Below are 15761 nucleotides of genomic sequence, written 5' to 3' on the forward strand. Positions count from 1 at the left end.
CCAAACACACTCAAATCCTTTGCACCCCACAACAGGTCAAGTCGTGATTTGAGTGTCACCTCTCATCTACATTAAATTTTAGATAGACAACATAAAAACTTAGTATTATGTCCTAAACACTGCAGGAGGCAAAAACTATCTGAAATTTAAGTCTCCTACAACCCTACTTTTGTCCCTCCCCTTCCTTCATGCTCAACTGCAGACACATCCAGGACTGGCACCTTTGTCTTTTCTGGACCACTAGAACAATGTCCTCTCCACCCTGCCGACCCTTCACCACCTGAAAGGTGGGAGGAGGAGGCATCTCCCCTGTCCTGACTCCCCCATCAAGAGCCCCCCCCCCACACTCTGCCCTCTTCCTCCCTCCCCTGACAGGGACAGCAAACATTACTGATACATAAACTATTTTATTTAAATAAAATCAGGGGCATACCCTTTTCTCTCTCTCACACACACACACACTCACACACACACACACTCCCCCAGCATATGCACACACGCATGCCCACGTCCTCCCTCCCTTTCATCCCTTCACCCATGGCCACCTCAAACCAGTGGTTCTCATAGTGACCACCTTAGCACAGGGAAACACCCTCCATATGAAAGCCCACTCCTCCCAGGTGACGACAGCAGCACAAAGGCCTAGGACTCCTGCCCAGAGTCCAGCTCTCAGACCTCTTAGGGTAGCAAAGGAGGAAGGACCAGTTCTCCCAAGGCACCCAGATCTAGCGTGGCTTCCCCACCTTCCCCACCATAGGGCCTGGAGCACCACCAAACACCCAGAGCTGCTCCCCATGGAGGGTGGGCTCCCTCACCCCAGAGCAACCCATACCTACAACAGAGAAGGCTGTGCAGCCAAACTTGAGCACTTCCCTAAGGGATCCTGGAGTAGGTATTGTTTGGTTTGGGAGAGCGAGAGGGAGAGCGACTGAGCACCAATTACCCCACAGGAGGGTGCTGAGATTCAGCTCAACATCCTCTACCCAGAAAAAGTAAACCCAATTCTGCAGCAGGAATGGCAAGGGCTTCAACCATCAGGACCTCATTACATGTTCACCTGCCAACATGGACCCTTGTTAGAGACCCACTAGCACCTTAGCAATGTTAACGGCCCAGCCCAGCTGGGGAAAACACCATGCACATGGGAGCCTATCTGGAGCGGGTGGTGTCCTCTGTGTTGACAGTGGGGTTGGGTTTCACCTTCTCTTGACGCTGGTACCCTTCGAGTCTTGCTTTGTGGCACACATAGCAAAGTGGCTTAGGTCATGAGGAGGGAGCACTGTAGGGATCAGTAGTGTCTTCCAGACGTACACAGTCCTACAGCACATTTCAGGTTCCATATGGACAGGCCGGGACAGAGGCCTAGGGCACAAGTCTGCCAGAAGAGCTCTGTAGCATCCCTAGATCTTGGGAGATGGGGAGGTGGAAGGAACACCTATTTCCTCGAGCTAGGGGCCAAGATGCCAGGACTTGGGTCCCACACCCACCTTCTCCGATGGGCTTCCCTGTGCCTTCTAGACCAAGTTCCCTGAGGGGAAAACCAGACAGATGGAAGGAAAGCAGAAAGAGGGCAGCAAAGGGCATCAGACCATGAGGAGCTAGCAGGAGAGGGCAAACGTGAGAGCCAGAGAAAAGCCTTCTGAAAGGGTAAGGCAAAGAGAGCTGCCACCTGCGAGGAGGGACCTGGGAGGGCAGGGACGGGGAGAAATCCACCAGAGGCAAGGACCAACCTGACCTCTCCAAGGGAAGCAAGGACCTGAGGAGAGGGAGCACGGAGCCTGTCCAGCCCTACGAGGGCCAGTGGTGGTGAAAGGACAAGCCACCCTGAGCATGGACTACAGGCTGATGCTGCGCTGGTGGCGGCCCCCACGGCTCCCGCTCCGGGAACCCAGCTCCTGGCCGTCCAGACTGGTGTGGTCTGAGAGGCCCCGCAGGTGCTCCACAGAGTCACATTTCTGCAGGTCCGAAGCCACCGTGCGCAGGCTCAGCAGGCTAAGCGTGTCTGTGTCGGGGGCAGCCCCAGGACCCAGGCTACTGCCCTCCTCCAGGCCCCCGCCTTCAGCCCCCTCGATGATCCCACTGTCCCCATCCTCCCCACCATCAGGCCCAGCCTCTGCCCCCACAGGGGAGGAGCGCCGCTGGCCTGGGGCATGCAGGGGCTGGCCCCGGCGCCGTGCGTGAATCTGCTCGCTGATCTGCTCCAGGTTGCGCAGGGCAACTGAATAGCGAGTCTTGGCCTGGGCCACCTGCTGCTCCAGCTCTGTCACCTTGGCCTTGTGCTCCTGAGGAAGGAGGAACAGAGTGAGGTGATCAAGCACTCTGAGCCCCCTGAGCACTCTGCACAGTGCCCAGACCACCCAACACAAAACCGCAGGGCTCTACCCCACTCAGCCCAGTCCCCCTCGGTCCTCCTCTTTGGATTCCTCTTCCCCAGCCTTCCTGCCCGGCTCCTTACCTAAGCCTGACCATCTTAAGACCTTCCCACCAGGTCCTCATTCCCACCTACTCCTCCTCTCCCCACTGTTCCCTTTCCCTTTCTGGCCAGTTCCTGATCCCCATTCTCCCTGGTTTCCCAATTCCCACTTTCTCTCACTTACCTCCTTTCGACTCCATTCTCTGCCAGTACCCATCCTCCAAGCCCAACTCCCACTCCTGTGGGTCATTCTAAACACCTGTCCTACCACCTGTCCCACCACACTGGTCTGGCAGATGGCCCGGAGAGGCACAAATATCCCCTCTAACTGCCCTCACTCTCCATGCCTGTCCCGTTCCTGCCTGTTCACAGACCCTCCCCCTCTCCCACTCCTCCCCTACCTCTAGAATCTGGCTGAACTGGGCCTTGAGCTCGAAGTAGGGGCGGCTCTTGCCAATGGCACGCCGGAGCGTCTTCTGCAGGGCCTGGACCCGAGCTTCAGCCTGCTGGCACAGCCGGGTCACCCGCTGATGCTCCCGCTCACCACGAAGCCGCTCCTCCTCTGCTTCATTCACCTAGCCCAGACGGGGCAAAGGACATTCATCACTGACCGAGGACGCATGCTTTTGCCTCTTGAGACATGATCATCCTTCAGGAGCTGGCATTTGCTGCTAGAGACTAAATGTTTGTATCTCCCCAAAATTCCTATGTTGAAATCCTAACCCTTAAGTGATGGCATTGGATGTGGGCCCTTTGAGAGGTTGGGGGGGGGCAGTTTAAATGTGATTAGTGCCCTCATAAAAGAGGTCCTGGAGAGCTCCCACTCATCCCTTCCATCTCAGTGAAAGCTTTTTCACCACACTGAAAGGACCTCCAGCTGTCTAGGAATCAGGAAGCAGGCCCTCACCAGATACAAAATTGGCCTGCACCTGAGCTTGGACTTCCTAGCCCACAGAACTGGAAGAAATAAACTGTCGCTTAAGCCACCCAGTCTATGTGATTCTGCTGTAACAACTCCAATGGACTAACATCTTCACAAGGTGAAGGTGGCTGACAGCTGATACCAGGGATCCTCCCATACCCCCCTCTCCTTTGAGTAGCTGAGAAATGATACACAAACTACGCTTCAAAAGGTACACTAGCAAAGCCCAGCAGGACGGAGAGCAAGGAAGAGGTTTGGCCTGAAACAGAATCAAGGCTGAGGAAAGGCCTGAGTGGAGAAGACAGAGAGGAGGCAGGAGGGCAATGGGATGAAAGGACAGCAAAGGAAGCAGCTGAACCTGGGAAGACCTGCTGACACAGCCTGGCTCACCTTGCAGGTGGCATGGTTGAGCATCTCCTGCCAGGTGGGGTCTAGCCGGTTCTTGTCAGCCATGACACCCTGCTCAGCCACAAACACCATCTCCCGGGCAGCATTGTGCATGCTCACGGCCCGCTCGTACCGCAGCGCTGCCTTCTGGGTCTCTTGCTGGGCCTGGAAAGAGAGGGCCATCAGGATGCGGAGCCCCAAGGACGCCCGCCCGCCCATGGAGACCCCGCTTAGATGAGGACAAGAGAAGGAGGAAGGCCAGTTGCAATGTCGGCTTCACTTCCCAAACTGCACTGAGCGTGAGGGCCAAAAAAGTAACATTTTACCTATAAAGAGTATTTTGTAAGGCTATGACTTAAATAAAGAAATGTACAAACAAAGATTGGAAGATGATACTGCCACTAGAGGGTGAGTGTGTGAAATCGGCATTTGCAAAGGCCACCGGCCTTTTCTGCCCTGCAGAGAACAAAGAAAAATCCCCACCACTTTAGATGCAAGGTGGTTAGTGACACAGAGCAAGTCTTACAGAAAACACACCCCTGATTTCATCAACTCCAGCCCAGCAGGTAAGCTGAAGGAAGGAAGACAAACACTCAGAGACAGTCATCACAGCCATGCTTACCACAAAACCATGGAAACCAACCTAAGTTTTCAGTTACAAGGAACTGATTAAATGAAAAATAATAATAAAAGGAGGAAATATTAGGCAGTTCTTAAAAATTACAGCATGGATATATATTTTTTGACATGGAACCATGTCATAATATAAGTAAAATAAAGGAATAAAAATAGCACATACCATGTCATCTCATTTTGGCAAAATATATACCCCCCTCCCAAAAAATTAAGGGGTTATCTGTGCTGTATTAAGTATGTTTTTTATTTTCTATATTTTTTGATGCTTTGAAATCTTGGGGGCCTTGTGGCCCTTCCAGGGCTAGCTAACTCCTAAAAATAATAAACTCCCCTATGAGCACACCTCTCAAATGCAAACCAACCAATCCAAATCCCACCACTCCCTTTATCTAACTCTCACACACCAGCCAGTATTTCCCCTGCCCTATGTTACCCCAGGGCCGGGCACCAAAACACAGAGACCACCCCCATAGCCCAGAGCCCACAATTATTCAAGCTATCGAATTCTAAATTTGCTAAAGGTTGCCTACCCTGCCTTACCCGTTCCTTCCCATTATAAGCACAATAAAGGCTCTAAGCCAAGGTTTCCTCTAGTACCTGGTGTGGCATGTCCCTTCTTCTTGGAAATGTTAAGTAATAAACTCTCCTTTCAAGGCAGCTGTCTCTGTGTCTGCCACCCTACCATACTTGACTAAAACAAATCCTAGGTACAAAAAACATGAAACATGCACATGGTAGGATTTGGGGTGATTTTGGTTTTCTTCTTGTTTTACAGTTATGGTTACATTACAATCTTCCAATAATGAACCCACAGTATTTGTGTAGAAAGAAAGAAAAGAAAGAAAATAAGGGGAGGGATGGGGAAGGGGAAGGGAGAGATAGGAAAGGAAAGGAGAAAGAAAGAAAAAGAAGGGGAGGAAAAGGGTAAAGGAATGGCGGGGTGAGCAAAGAAAAGAGAAATGAACCAAAGGGAAGAGACATAAAAAAGAAATGAGAAAGTGTTCCATCTCACACCCCACACAGAGACAGAAGAGTCCAGGGCCAGGCTCTGCACATGGCCATTCTGGAAGGCACATCTGCTGGCCATACCTCCTTAGCAAGCCGCCGAGCCTCATAGTAAGGCCGGGCCTTCTCGATGCAGCTCCCCAAGTGGGAGCCCTGCGTGTTGAGCTTCCTTGCTGACTCCTGCAGGATCCTCCGATAGGTGGTCCTGGCCTCCTGGCAAAGGGATAGGGACACAGGGCAGAGGGAAGGCATATGTGTGGGTCCCAGCTCCTCCAGCTTTTCATACATGCCCCTTCCCTGCCACCATATTGAACAGCGAGAGGAGACACCTCCAGGAACAGCCCAAGGGTATGAGGAAAAGGAGCAACACTCACATCCAACTGTAGCTCCACCTGGTTGATCTCCTCGCTGGCCTGGTTCAGATGCTCTAGCTCTTCCTGCCGGAGAGAGGCAAAAAATTAGAGCAGTAGAAAGTATCCTCATGTGAACCACGTGGGCTGGAAGGGCAGTGCAAGGAGGGAAAGTCCACCTGACCAGAGAAGGGAAGAGATGCAGGAGGCTCTGTGGAATGGCTCCCTTGAAAGAGACCTAATAACATAGTCTCCTGCAATCCTCCCCAACTCTATCTCTGCATCCGATCATTAAACCCCCATTTTAACAATGAGGAAATCAACATTCAGCAAATGGAACACACATGCACCTGCAGCAAAATGGCAGCAAGCCTGCCCTCTCTTCATCAGATCGTGCCACCTTCTCTTCACACTCTGGCCAAAGGTTTCTGCGGAGCTAAGTCAGAGAACGCTACCCCTAGCTACTCACCCATCACAGGTTTTTTACATATGCATCACAGCTCAGCATTGCTGAGACCCCAGCACTCAGAAAACAAAGAGGTGGCCACTCTCAGCCCAGTAAGCAAGCAACACGCCCTCAGCAGTGTAAGCAGCTGTAAGAGGTGGGCATGATGGGGGCAGCAGGGTCATCTGCCTTGGCAGGAAAGGCCAGGGCAGGATGCTCAAAGTACTTGCTCCTAGGCTGGGCCTTGATGGGATACAGAGAAAAGAAAACCACCAGTGACAGAAAGGAGCCAAGAATCAGAAGGAGAGCAGGTGCCTGGGGCAGGGAGCTTGTCAAGTAAGAAGCCAGCAAGGCTGGGGCACAGGGAAAGGATACCACAACTTTTCCCAGTGGCAGGGGAAGCCCCTCAGAGTGTGGCACCACCTGGTCTGTGGTTCAGGAAGGCAGATCTGAGCAATACGAGGGACGTTTACAAGAGCCAGGGAGAGGGTGTCTGCAGTATTCCAGGTGGGTAAGGACAGGGAGGATACCAGACAAATGCAGGACACAGAATTATGAGTCTGACAGGTAAGTAAGGTCAAAATTAGGGTGTATCACATGACTCAAGAGGCTTCTAGGCCTGCCTGGGCAGTGGGCTGTCAGAGACCCCAGGTCCTCACATAACAGAGTCTGTGGCAGGGAGGGATAACCTCAGGGAGAAATCATGAGCCCACAATGCCAAGGACACTCCTGAGAAAGAGCAATGCCCAGTGAAATTCCTGACACTCAGCTACGGGATCCTCTCCTAGAGGCCTTGCAGCCCCTGGACAGGGTGGTGGAACCCAGCCTGAGTTTGCTTGCTGCCCACGACCCAGACATGACCTGCACTTAGCAGTGAGTGATGCTGCCATCACTGGCCCCCACACACCTCATCTGACCCTTCCAACAACCCAGTATATGATCCCCTTTTAGTCTTTTTATTTCTATGCCTTTCCTCAACCCCTAAAAGGTTTGAGTCAGCAATTAAGAATCCAGGAAACCAAATTATATGCCCAAATTACAGTGAAAGGAAGAAACATATAACAGAACCAGGAACAAGGATAGGGAAATATGCACGCCGACAACAATGCACGCCCTGCCTCAAAGAAGGCCATAAATTTGGCTCCTAACTTTACAGAACAGAACAATCCAACAAATATATGTGAGCCTCACATTGAATTTTTAGTTTTCTGGCAACCATTTTTTAAAAAATGCAAAAGCAAACAGGTTAAGTTGTTAACAATACATTCCATTTATCCCAAATACCCAAAATGTTAAAATTTTAACATGTTATCAACATAAATTATAAAACATTTTTACATTCCTTTCAATCTATGCCTTTGAAATCCTTGCACATTTGAGCCTTAGGGCACATCTCAACCTGACCAGCAGCATGTGGCTCCCACCCTGGACACTGTGGGTCCAGAAGCTGGTGCACGTTAGTCACACAACCCAGTGACCATAAGATCATATCAAAATGCTGTGGAACTACAAGAAGTGATATGACTCAAAGGACCCCTGAAGAGGACCAGGGGCAGAGCCAGCACCACCCGACACACAGCTCTGAGTTTCACAGAACTTTCCTACCCAGGACATCACCTTCAGTCGATGGAAAGATTCCTCAAAAACCACACTTCTTGTCAGGATGAGAGGCAACCTCTCCCACCATGAGCCTACTCTCCTCTAGCTTGATTAGGCCCACAGAGGGTTTCAGGTTATCCGGGAGAGGAGGTAACAGTGCTTTCAGCAGCTCCTGCAAGAATACTCTTTCTCAGCTCATTCATATTTGCTAGATCGGAAACAATAAAGCAGGGAATTAGGGGCAGAATTGAAACTGGACCTAGGACCTGATGAAGAATCTGGCTTTCCTGCTACTGTGACCACCATCCTAGAACTAAGGACATCCTTGGATGGATGCCTCAAAGAAGACAGGAGTACAATCACCTAGAAAAACCACAGTCTTGGTAGGAAAAGGACATGCAGGCCTCAGGAGGCAATAAACTGAGCCTAGAGGAGAAGAGGAGGTCAGTAAAGGCCATCCTGCAACATTCCCATGGGCAAACCAAGGTCCGATACTGGATCCCATTCAGTTCCATGGCCCAGCGTGCTCCCAGATCCTAACAAGATCATCACAGGAGTGAACGGCTCTCCACAAATCATCCCACTGGGAAAAGGATGTGAAGGGCTCCAGCTACCGGCAAAGGGCAGGAGTGGGCACATCTTCCTGTAAGGGAACTTGTGCCCACACAGCACTTCTAGCGACTAAAATATTTTGATGATGAGGTCCACCACTCAGCAGCAAAGCTCTTTCTAAAAGGACCAGGAGACCGGGGAACAGAATAGGCTAGAGGGCAGGGTGGACAACCAGGCTGGGGCAGACCCAGGGCAAAGCTGAGTGGGAAGCCAACGAGCACTCAGGGCCCTGTTTGGGGAAGCTGGCAACACATTCCATTTGGCCTGCTCCACCAGGGACTCCTGGCACCCGGAAGAAACGGAATTTGAAAACGATGACGTCTGAGTCAGCACACATCATCCATCAGGGAGGCCGCAACCAGCAGGGAGGGTGACCTTCCTGGGGCACACCGGGCACATTCCAAAGATGTCAGGCCACTGAGTCAAAGGCACGGGTGCTCAGCTGACAGATGCTCCCGCCCACCTTGCACAGGCCACTGAAACACTTAAGCCCATGGTGATGTAGGGCCAGGGTGATGCATGGCCCAAGGATTGAGAAATAGGGGAAATTGGACTGTCCTGTGAAAGCTAAACTGATACTTGGGAGGAGGATGAAGAGGTTACAAAGTCACTCTGAAGAGCCTACAGAGGAGGTAAGTGACTGTGCCCACTCACCTGAGGAAGATGAACATGCCCATCACAAACGGAACTGAGAAAGTCGCAGGGGAAGAGATGCAGACCCATCCTAGCACCACCCTCCACTGGGACCCTTGCGGAAAGCTGAGTACCAGACTGAAGGCCTTAGAGAACTATGCTGAGGTCAAGACATGGAGACAAAGCCAGTGGCCTTCCCTGGGGAACATCACACTCCAGGCAGGCCTAGAGCTGGCCTCCAGCTGGCTTCCCTCCAACTTCCAAAGGCATCCCACCAGACAACAGCGACACAAACTGCCTGCCAAGAAACCCTACTCCCCACAGGAGTAAGAGCCTTGCCTTAAGAGTGACCATTTCTGGGAGTTTCAGAAAATAACTCAACAGAGTCCCTAGCCTTTGGGATATCCCCTGGCTCAGCAGAGACGTGTAGGCTGCATGTCAGATCCACTTCTCACCCCACCAACACCAGAATTCACATTTCTGGGCATGGCTCAGGAACAGGTCTTTTTAAAACCTGCTGGTGGATTATGACAGGTCTGTTAGTGGAGACCCACAAAATACACTGAGAATCCATTTAAAGTACTGAGACAGTTACTCCCGAATAACGTGGTCTTGTGTACTGTCAACACCAAGAGGGAGCTCACATGACACATGTCCCAATGTCTTCCAAACACAGAAGAGCTGAATGCTACCAGCTTTCTCTGTGAGAGGTGCCCCTCACATCGGGCTACCTCTCCCACATGGCAAGAAGATGCAAAGGCCCTGCTAAGGGCAGAGCACTGGCCCAGCCACAAGTGTGCCACCCAAGGTGGAGGTCCCTACGACAAGACCTACCCTCCATACATGACCCACACCATTCCACAGTGTGCCTCCCTGTTTAGCGAGAGACTACAGTCTGCCTGTCCCTCTCGCTCCGGTAACACTGTGAGCTCCCTGGATTCAAGGCAAATCTTATGCCTTCGTGGTACTCTCCGGCCTTCATCCAGGAGGACTCTGATGGTGGAAATTGTTCTACCTCTGCAATACCAAGGGCAGCTGGAGAACTGCAATTCTATTTTTTATTTAATTTTAATTGATCTTACTGAAGTAGCCATATGCGGCTAACAGCTACTTTATTGAACAGCACAACATGAGAGTGCCTCTTCGTGCTGCGGCCTTTGCCTGTGTGGGCACTGGAAAAACACACAGGAGCAGGAGAGCATGAGCAAAGAAACCACCCACAGCAGATTCTCCCCTAGAGCAGAGCAAGGAGCACTGGAAGGAGATGCATGAGGCGCATCACCCAGCCGTCCTCCCCACAGAACAGAGAGGGGTCTCTTTCCCAAAGTTCTACCTTAGAACTTTCACCAAGAGATAAGCAGAAGAGTTGTGAGAGCCAAGAATCAGGACCATGGCAGAGGAGAGCGACAAGCTGAGCCAATCAGCTCCACCAACTCCTCACTTTATAGATGAAGGAGGTGAAGCTCGGAGATTACATAACTCACATGAGAATCACAAAGCAGGGGGCTGGAGGTTGCTCCAATCTCAGCCCAACGCGTTTTTCCCTACAACTTACTTCCTCAGTAGATGACGAATCTGTGGAATTAGCAGGAGAAACTGAGCTGTTTTCAATGCGACACCCATGAGACACGGCAGAAATAAATTACTGGCTCACGCCAGTAAACAAACAGCTCACCACAGCTCCAGTGTAAGCGTGGACACAGCTTCCTGCCCCCACGTCCAGGGAACCCCCAGCAAGAGGGCAGGAGAATACTAGGATCAGATTTTATCTCTTCTTGACTCACAGAAACAACCTAATAAAGGCCTGTTGGCAGAGAAGCCCAGGAATGCAAGCCCAGAGATGCTCTTGCTCATCTACAGGTGTGAGTCACCTCTACATCCACATCTTGGAGATGCTGCCAGACCTTACAGCAGACTCAGCCCCCAACACACGGGAACCTCCCGCCTTCACCCGCCCAAGCAGCTTTCCCCGTCATTGCCCGGAAACACTACAGTCCCACCTCCGCTGACCAAGCATCTCACCCGCACCGGTGCCTGTCCTCCTCCCCCACAGCTCCGAGGTCCCCTTCAAAGATCTGCCCATCCTAACAACTAATAGCCTGTCGATACTCCAAGGTAATAAATCAGCTTCTTTGTTCATGGGTTGTAACCAGCATCCTCAGAACTGGGAATCTGTGTTATTAAGGACTGACCATGGCTCACAACCACTCCCTAAACACATCGGGACTTCTCTGGAGGCCTCCCTCTGTGGAGCCACTGCAGGACGTGTCCTGTCCCACCGTTTACAGATGCGACCGTCCCTGGGGAGGCGCTGATCAGGAAAGGAGAGAAGATTCGAAACTGCCTCCCGATCCCAAAACCACCGCGTCGCACAGCGCGTCTCTGAGCTGAGAGCCCCTTCGCTTGTCTGGAAAGGAGAACAAGAGTCCTCCTCTCCGCTGACCCAGAGGAGGCCCTGCATCTGAGGCCGGTCTGCGGCTTCGCGCGTCGGGAGGCCTTCAGCTGCGGGCCCTCTCTGCCCTGGAATCACACACAGCGCTCTCAGCACCGGCCACGCCGTCCTGCGACGACCTGCTGACAAGCCTGCCTCCCTTTCCTGCCCCAGGACACGGGACAGAGGGTCAGTCTGACCCTTCGCTCATCGGACAGCTCTCCCGGAGAGCTGGAATCTGGGCGCCCTACGTCTTCTCACCTGTATCCGAGGATCCAGCTCTTCCTCTTCCCTGGGAGACAGTTTGGCCTCGCTGCCCTGGCTGCCGCCTCTCCCGGGCTCCTCAGCGACCGGGCTCCGCGGGGCTTCATCCTCTACCACCTCGGCCCGAAGCTCCCCCTGCGGGGTCTCCCGCCCCCTGGGCGCCGGCCTGAATTCCGCCATGCTAACCGGGAGAGGGCACAGCCCTACGCACAAGAGAGGACTGACATGCTGGGACCAGGGCCCCAGCTTGGGACCTCCCGGGCTCTGGGCTGCAAGAAGAAGGGATTCTCCTCTCGGCGGGTGGAAGAGAGGACAGAGGGACAACCCCACACCGGGTTAGAGGCCGAGATTCAAGGCGTCGGAGGCGCTCCTGCAGCGATAGCCTTGTCTGTGGAAAAGTTCTTCCCTGCCCGCCACGAGCAGTCCACCGGGGGAGACCCGGAGCAGCCGCTCCGAGGCAGGGGGCAAAGGGGGTCTGGATCCCAGGCCGAGGCCTGCGAGGAGTAGCACCATTCGGGAGGGCGGAGGCAGGCGCCTCCAGGCTGTGGCGGCAGCTGGAGAGACAAGGCTGGGCCCGAACCGAGGCTGCGGGGTGCCGGTCTCCGGGGAGCTGCGGGGGAAACAAAGGCCAAGTGCACGGGCAGCGTCAGAACACCCTCGGACCCCCGGGAAGCGCACGCTCGTCCTCGCAGATTCCCACATCCTGAGTAGACCCCGGCGCGACTACTTTCCCCGGCCCACAAGGGCTTGAGGTCCGACACCTCCGCCGTCCCAGCCACTCCCCGGCTTCCCTCCGAGCTCCCGTCCTCTCTCACACCCCCCGTTCCTTCAGCCCGCCCCTACTCCACCCCACCCCCGACCCGGGCTCTGCAATTCCCCTAGTAACCCGCCCCAGCCCCGCCCCACCTCCTCTCTTCAAACCTGAGGACAGCCTGAGCCTCCCGCTCCCAACCCCACTCGCTCCCTCAAATCCCAAAGACCCTGCCCCCAGTCCTCCTACACAGCCCGGGGCAAAGCCTCCACCAACCCCCCACGCGCGCCGAACCTTACCTCAGTTTACCTTCCCGTACGCTGAGCTCCTCTACTGCAAACAATCTTCCCCCTCCCTCCCCGCAACAAGCCCGTCCAACCAAATGCGCCTGGGCCGAGAGGAAGCGGAAATACATCATCGGCTAACCCCCGCCCCCCCTTTCGCCCCTCCCTACACGCGCTCTGGTTCGTGCGGCCATGTCCGGATACCCCAGTACGTCGTCCCCGCCGGGCCTTTGGTCTCCGTACGAAATGGCGTCCTGCGGCGCTCATGGTCGCCGCCGTACATTGCCTCTAGCCCATCCTGAACCCCGGCTGAATGAAATGGAAACATCAGCGTGTTGTGCTGAGAAACGCCGGATCTGGGATAGCAGTCGAGAGTCCCTGGTGGTTGGGGAAGGGGTAGAAATAAAGCGAAGATCGGACAGTCCCTTCGAAGAGAATGCTGCCATCTTGCTTCAGGCGCGGCGGCGCAGGCGTCCAGAAAGCTACTTCCGGCCTCACCCGGAAAGGCCGCAGCGGCGCCTGAAGTGAACCTGTTGGCTACCGCCGCAAAGGCGGTGTGGCGGCCGGAGTGCTGGGACAATCCCGCTCCGCAGTTAGGACGGAAGGTCGTGGTCCTGAAGTAACTGATCACTCCGGGAAGTCAGCGGTGCCTTAGTAACGATGGCTGAACTCACAGCTGTAATAGGTAAATGTGACCCCTCGGGGTCGCCGGCGGGCGCCATGACGGTGGTCCCGGCGCGGCGCCTCGGCAGTCTCCCACAGGCGGGAAACGAAGTTTCCCGCGCGAGCACGCGTTAGAACCCTAGGCCACCTGAGCTCGGTGCTTCAGAGCCCGCGAGGAGTTTGTTATCTTGCCTTGTATGTCGGCGAGGGGACCTGACCTGAACGACCCGGTGGGGGTGGGGTTACTTTAGGTACCGGCAGGCGAGGCTTACGTGGAAGACTTGAGGGCTCCGGTCTTATTTTTGCAAAAGACCTAACTTACTGAGAGCCGCCTCAGGGGTTGCCTTGATCGCCTCAGGAAAGGCGAGTGAACTGAATGTTCTTCCTCGCCTTTGGATTTCGTCCCTCCGTTCCCTCGCCGCACGAATGACCACATCCAGGAATAAATGAAGAAGAAGCGGTGGAGCCAAATGTATCCTTTTAAAAGTAATTTAAGGAGCGCCTGGGTGGCTCAGGTCATGATCTTGGGGTCCCGGGATCGAGCCCCACATGGGGCCCCCTGCTCAAGGGAAGCCTGCTTCTTCCTACCCCGCTCCAGTTCTCGCTCTCCAATAAATAGATAAAATCGTTTTGGTTTTTTTTTTAAGATTTTATTTATTTATTTGACAGAGCTCACAAGTAGGCAGAGAGGCAGACGTGGCGGGGGGGTGCTCCCCGCTGAGCAGAGAGCCGGATGCGGGCTAGATCCGAGGACCCTGGGATCATGACCTGAGCAGAAGGCAGAGGCTTTAACCCACTGAGCCACCCAGGCGCCCCCAGATAAAATCATTTAAAAAAAAAAATAAAAAGAAAATAAGTGATTTAAAACGGATTTTTTTTTCCACAAAGTTGGAAATTTTATTTTTTTATATTCTAGAAGTGACTTCTCCACTGAGTCAGCGGAAAACTGAGTTAAAGCGTCTAAGTGGACGGATCTCGTGGATAATGATACCTCACGTTCCTTTTTTTGTTACTAAGGCAGCCAGAAAATTACATACCGAAATTAGAAGCAATGTATTTCTTTGTCATTTGCTAGTAACTGATTTTTTAAAACTGGAGTTTCACCGTAATGACTCCCACTTTACCCACGGTCTTCTGTCTAACCTGGCCTGAATTCTCCAGACCTTTTCTAGCCAGCACTACTTCCATACCCGTCCTCCTTACACCTTGTGTTGCAGTCGGTGGTTAGCAGTGGTGAGCTGCTTCTAGTTGTCAACATACTTCTCTTGGATCAGGTGGGATAACACCACATGTAACCTAGATCACATCCTCAAGTGCACTAGCCTCCCTGTTATCTCCACCGGCCTTTCCTAGGGTTAACTCTTACTGAGACCAAATGTAGTATCATTGATTAATTGTCATCTCTCTAGCAGTTTTGGGATTTTGTTGCGGGGAGGGGTGTTTTTGTGTTTTGCTGGATTTGGATAATGTTTCAAGTAGGAGGAGTTTGGGAGCAGTGTGCACTGGCTTGTTTATGGAGGTCAACACAAACATGATGAATTAAAACTTTTCTCTAGAACAGCACTCTCTTACTGCAATGACAAATGTTCTGTGTCAGCTCTGAGCAGTATGGTAGCCACTAGCCATAGGTGGCCGTAGAGCAGTTGACATGGAGCTAGTATTATTAAAGAACAGCATTTTAAAACTTAATTCTAGGGACACCTGGGTGGCTCAGTCGCTTAAGTGTCTGCCTTCAACTCAGGTCATGATCCCAGGGTCCTGGGATCAAATCCCACATCAGGCGTCATGCTTAGTGAGGAGCTTCCTCCCACTGCCTGCTTTGGCTGCCGCTCTCCCTGCTTGTGCGTGCGCGTATGTGCGTACTCTCTCTCTCTCTCTCTCTCTCTCTCTGACAAACTTTTTTAAAAAGGTGACATTTCAACTCATCATAGAAAGTTTAAAAAAAAATTAACTCTAGTTTAAATAGCGACATATGGCTAATGAATGGAATCGTTAGTTCTCGAGCATGTCTTTCCTACATCTCTTCCAGGCACGTACTCAGCTTTCACATCTTTAATACAAAACAGATTTCTCTCCATTGTCATTTTCCTCCTTTCTACTCTCCCATTTACTTCCACAGTCTAGCTTCTGCTTCTGTCAGTTCACAGAAATTTCAGACATAAGGTCATCACCCATGCTCTGAATATCAGCAAATCACTGACATCTGATACTAGGTTATTTATTCTCTCTCACCATTCTTTAGCTTCTGAGTCACCCTTGTCCTGGGTTTCCCCTTCTCTAGCCTGTTGATTATTCCTTCATGTATTATGTCTATGAGTGTCTACTCTGCCAGGATTTTATGTAATGAAGAAAAAGACACTTGTTCC

General features: G+C 52.6%; 1 protein-coding gene across 2 annotated transcripts; it reads right to left on the reverse strand.

Moving 5' to 3' along the window:
- Positions 1 to 400: 400 nt before the first annotated feature.
- Positions 401 to 12876, reverse strand: LOC111139633 (SH3 binding domain protein 5 like). Of its 2 annotated transcripts, XM_022491961.1 has the most exons (7): positions 12748 to 12876; positions 11695 to 12307; positions 5738 to 5800; positions 5448 to 5576; positions 3726 to 3887; positions 2815 to 2988; positions 401 to 2282 (listed from the first exon to the last, which is right to left on the reverse strand). In XM_022491961.1, the coding sequence occupies exons 2-7, from the start codon at positions 11875 to 11877 to the stop codon at positions 1836 to 1838; spliced, it is 1158 nt and encodes a 385-aa protein (XP_022347669.1). In that variant the 5' UTR covers positions 11878 to 12307; positions 12748 to 12876; the 3' UTR covers positions 401 to 1835. The 2 variants fall into 2 exon arrangements, with proteins under 2 accessions (XP_022347669.1, XP_022347670.1); XM_022491962.1 differs by lacking the exon at positions 12748 to 12876 and having other exon boundaries at positions 11695 to 12346.
- Between the last annotated feature and the right edge of the window lie 2885 nt (positions 12877 to 15761).

This window comes from Enhydra lutris, unplaced genomic scaffold (genome assembly GCF_002288905.1).
Source record: "Enhydra lutris kenyoni isolate GAN:26980312 unplaced genomic scaffold, ASM228890v2 scaffoldscaffold112, whole genome shotgun sequence".
NCBI lineage: Eukaryota > Metazoa > Chordata > Mammalia > Carnivora > Mustelidae > Enhydra > Enhydra lutris.

What these genes read in the sequence shown, in the direction of transcription:
- LOC111139633 (XM_022491961.1), bottom strand. Translation starts at nt 11,877, where the DNA reads ATGGCGGAATTCAGGCCGGCGCCCAGGGGGCGGGAGACCCCGCAGGGG. An exon ending in AGCTGGATCCTCGGATACAG is followed by an intron (nt 5,801 to 11,694) that starts GTGAGAAGACGT and finishes TCTCTCCGGCAG; the next exon opens with GAAGAGCTAGAGCATCTGAA. An exon ending in AGTTCAGCCAGATTCTAGAG is followed by an intron (nt 2,283 to 2,814) that starts GTAGGGGAGGAG and finishes CTCCTTCCTCAG; the next exon opens with GAGCACAAGGCCAAGGTGAC.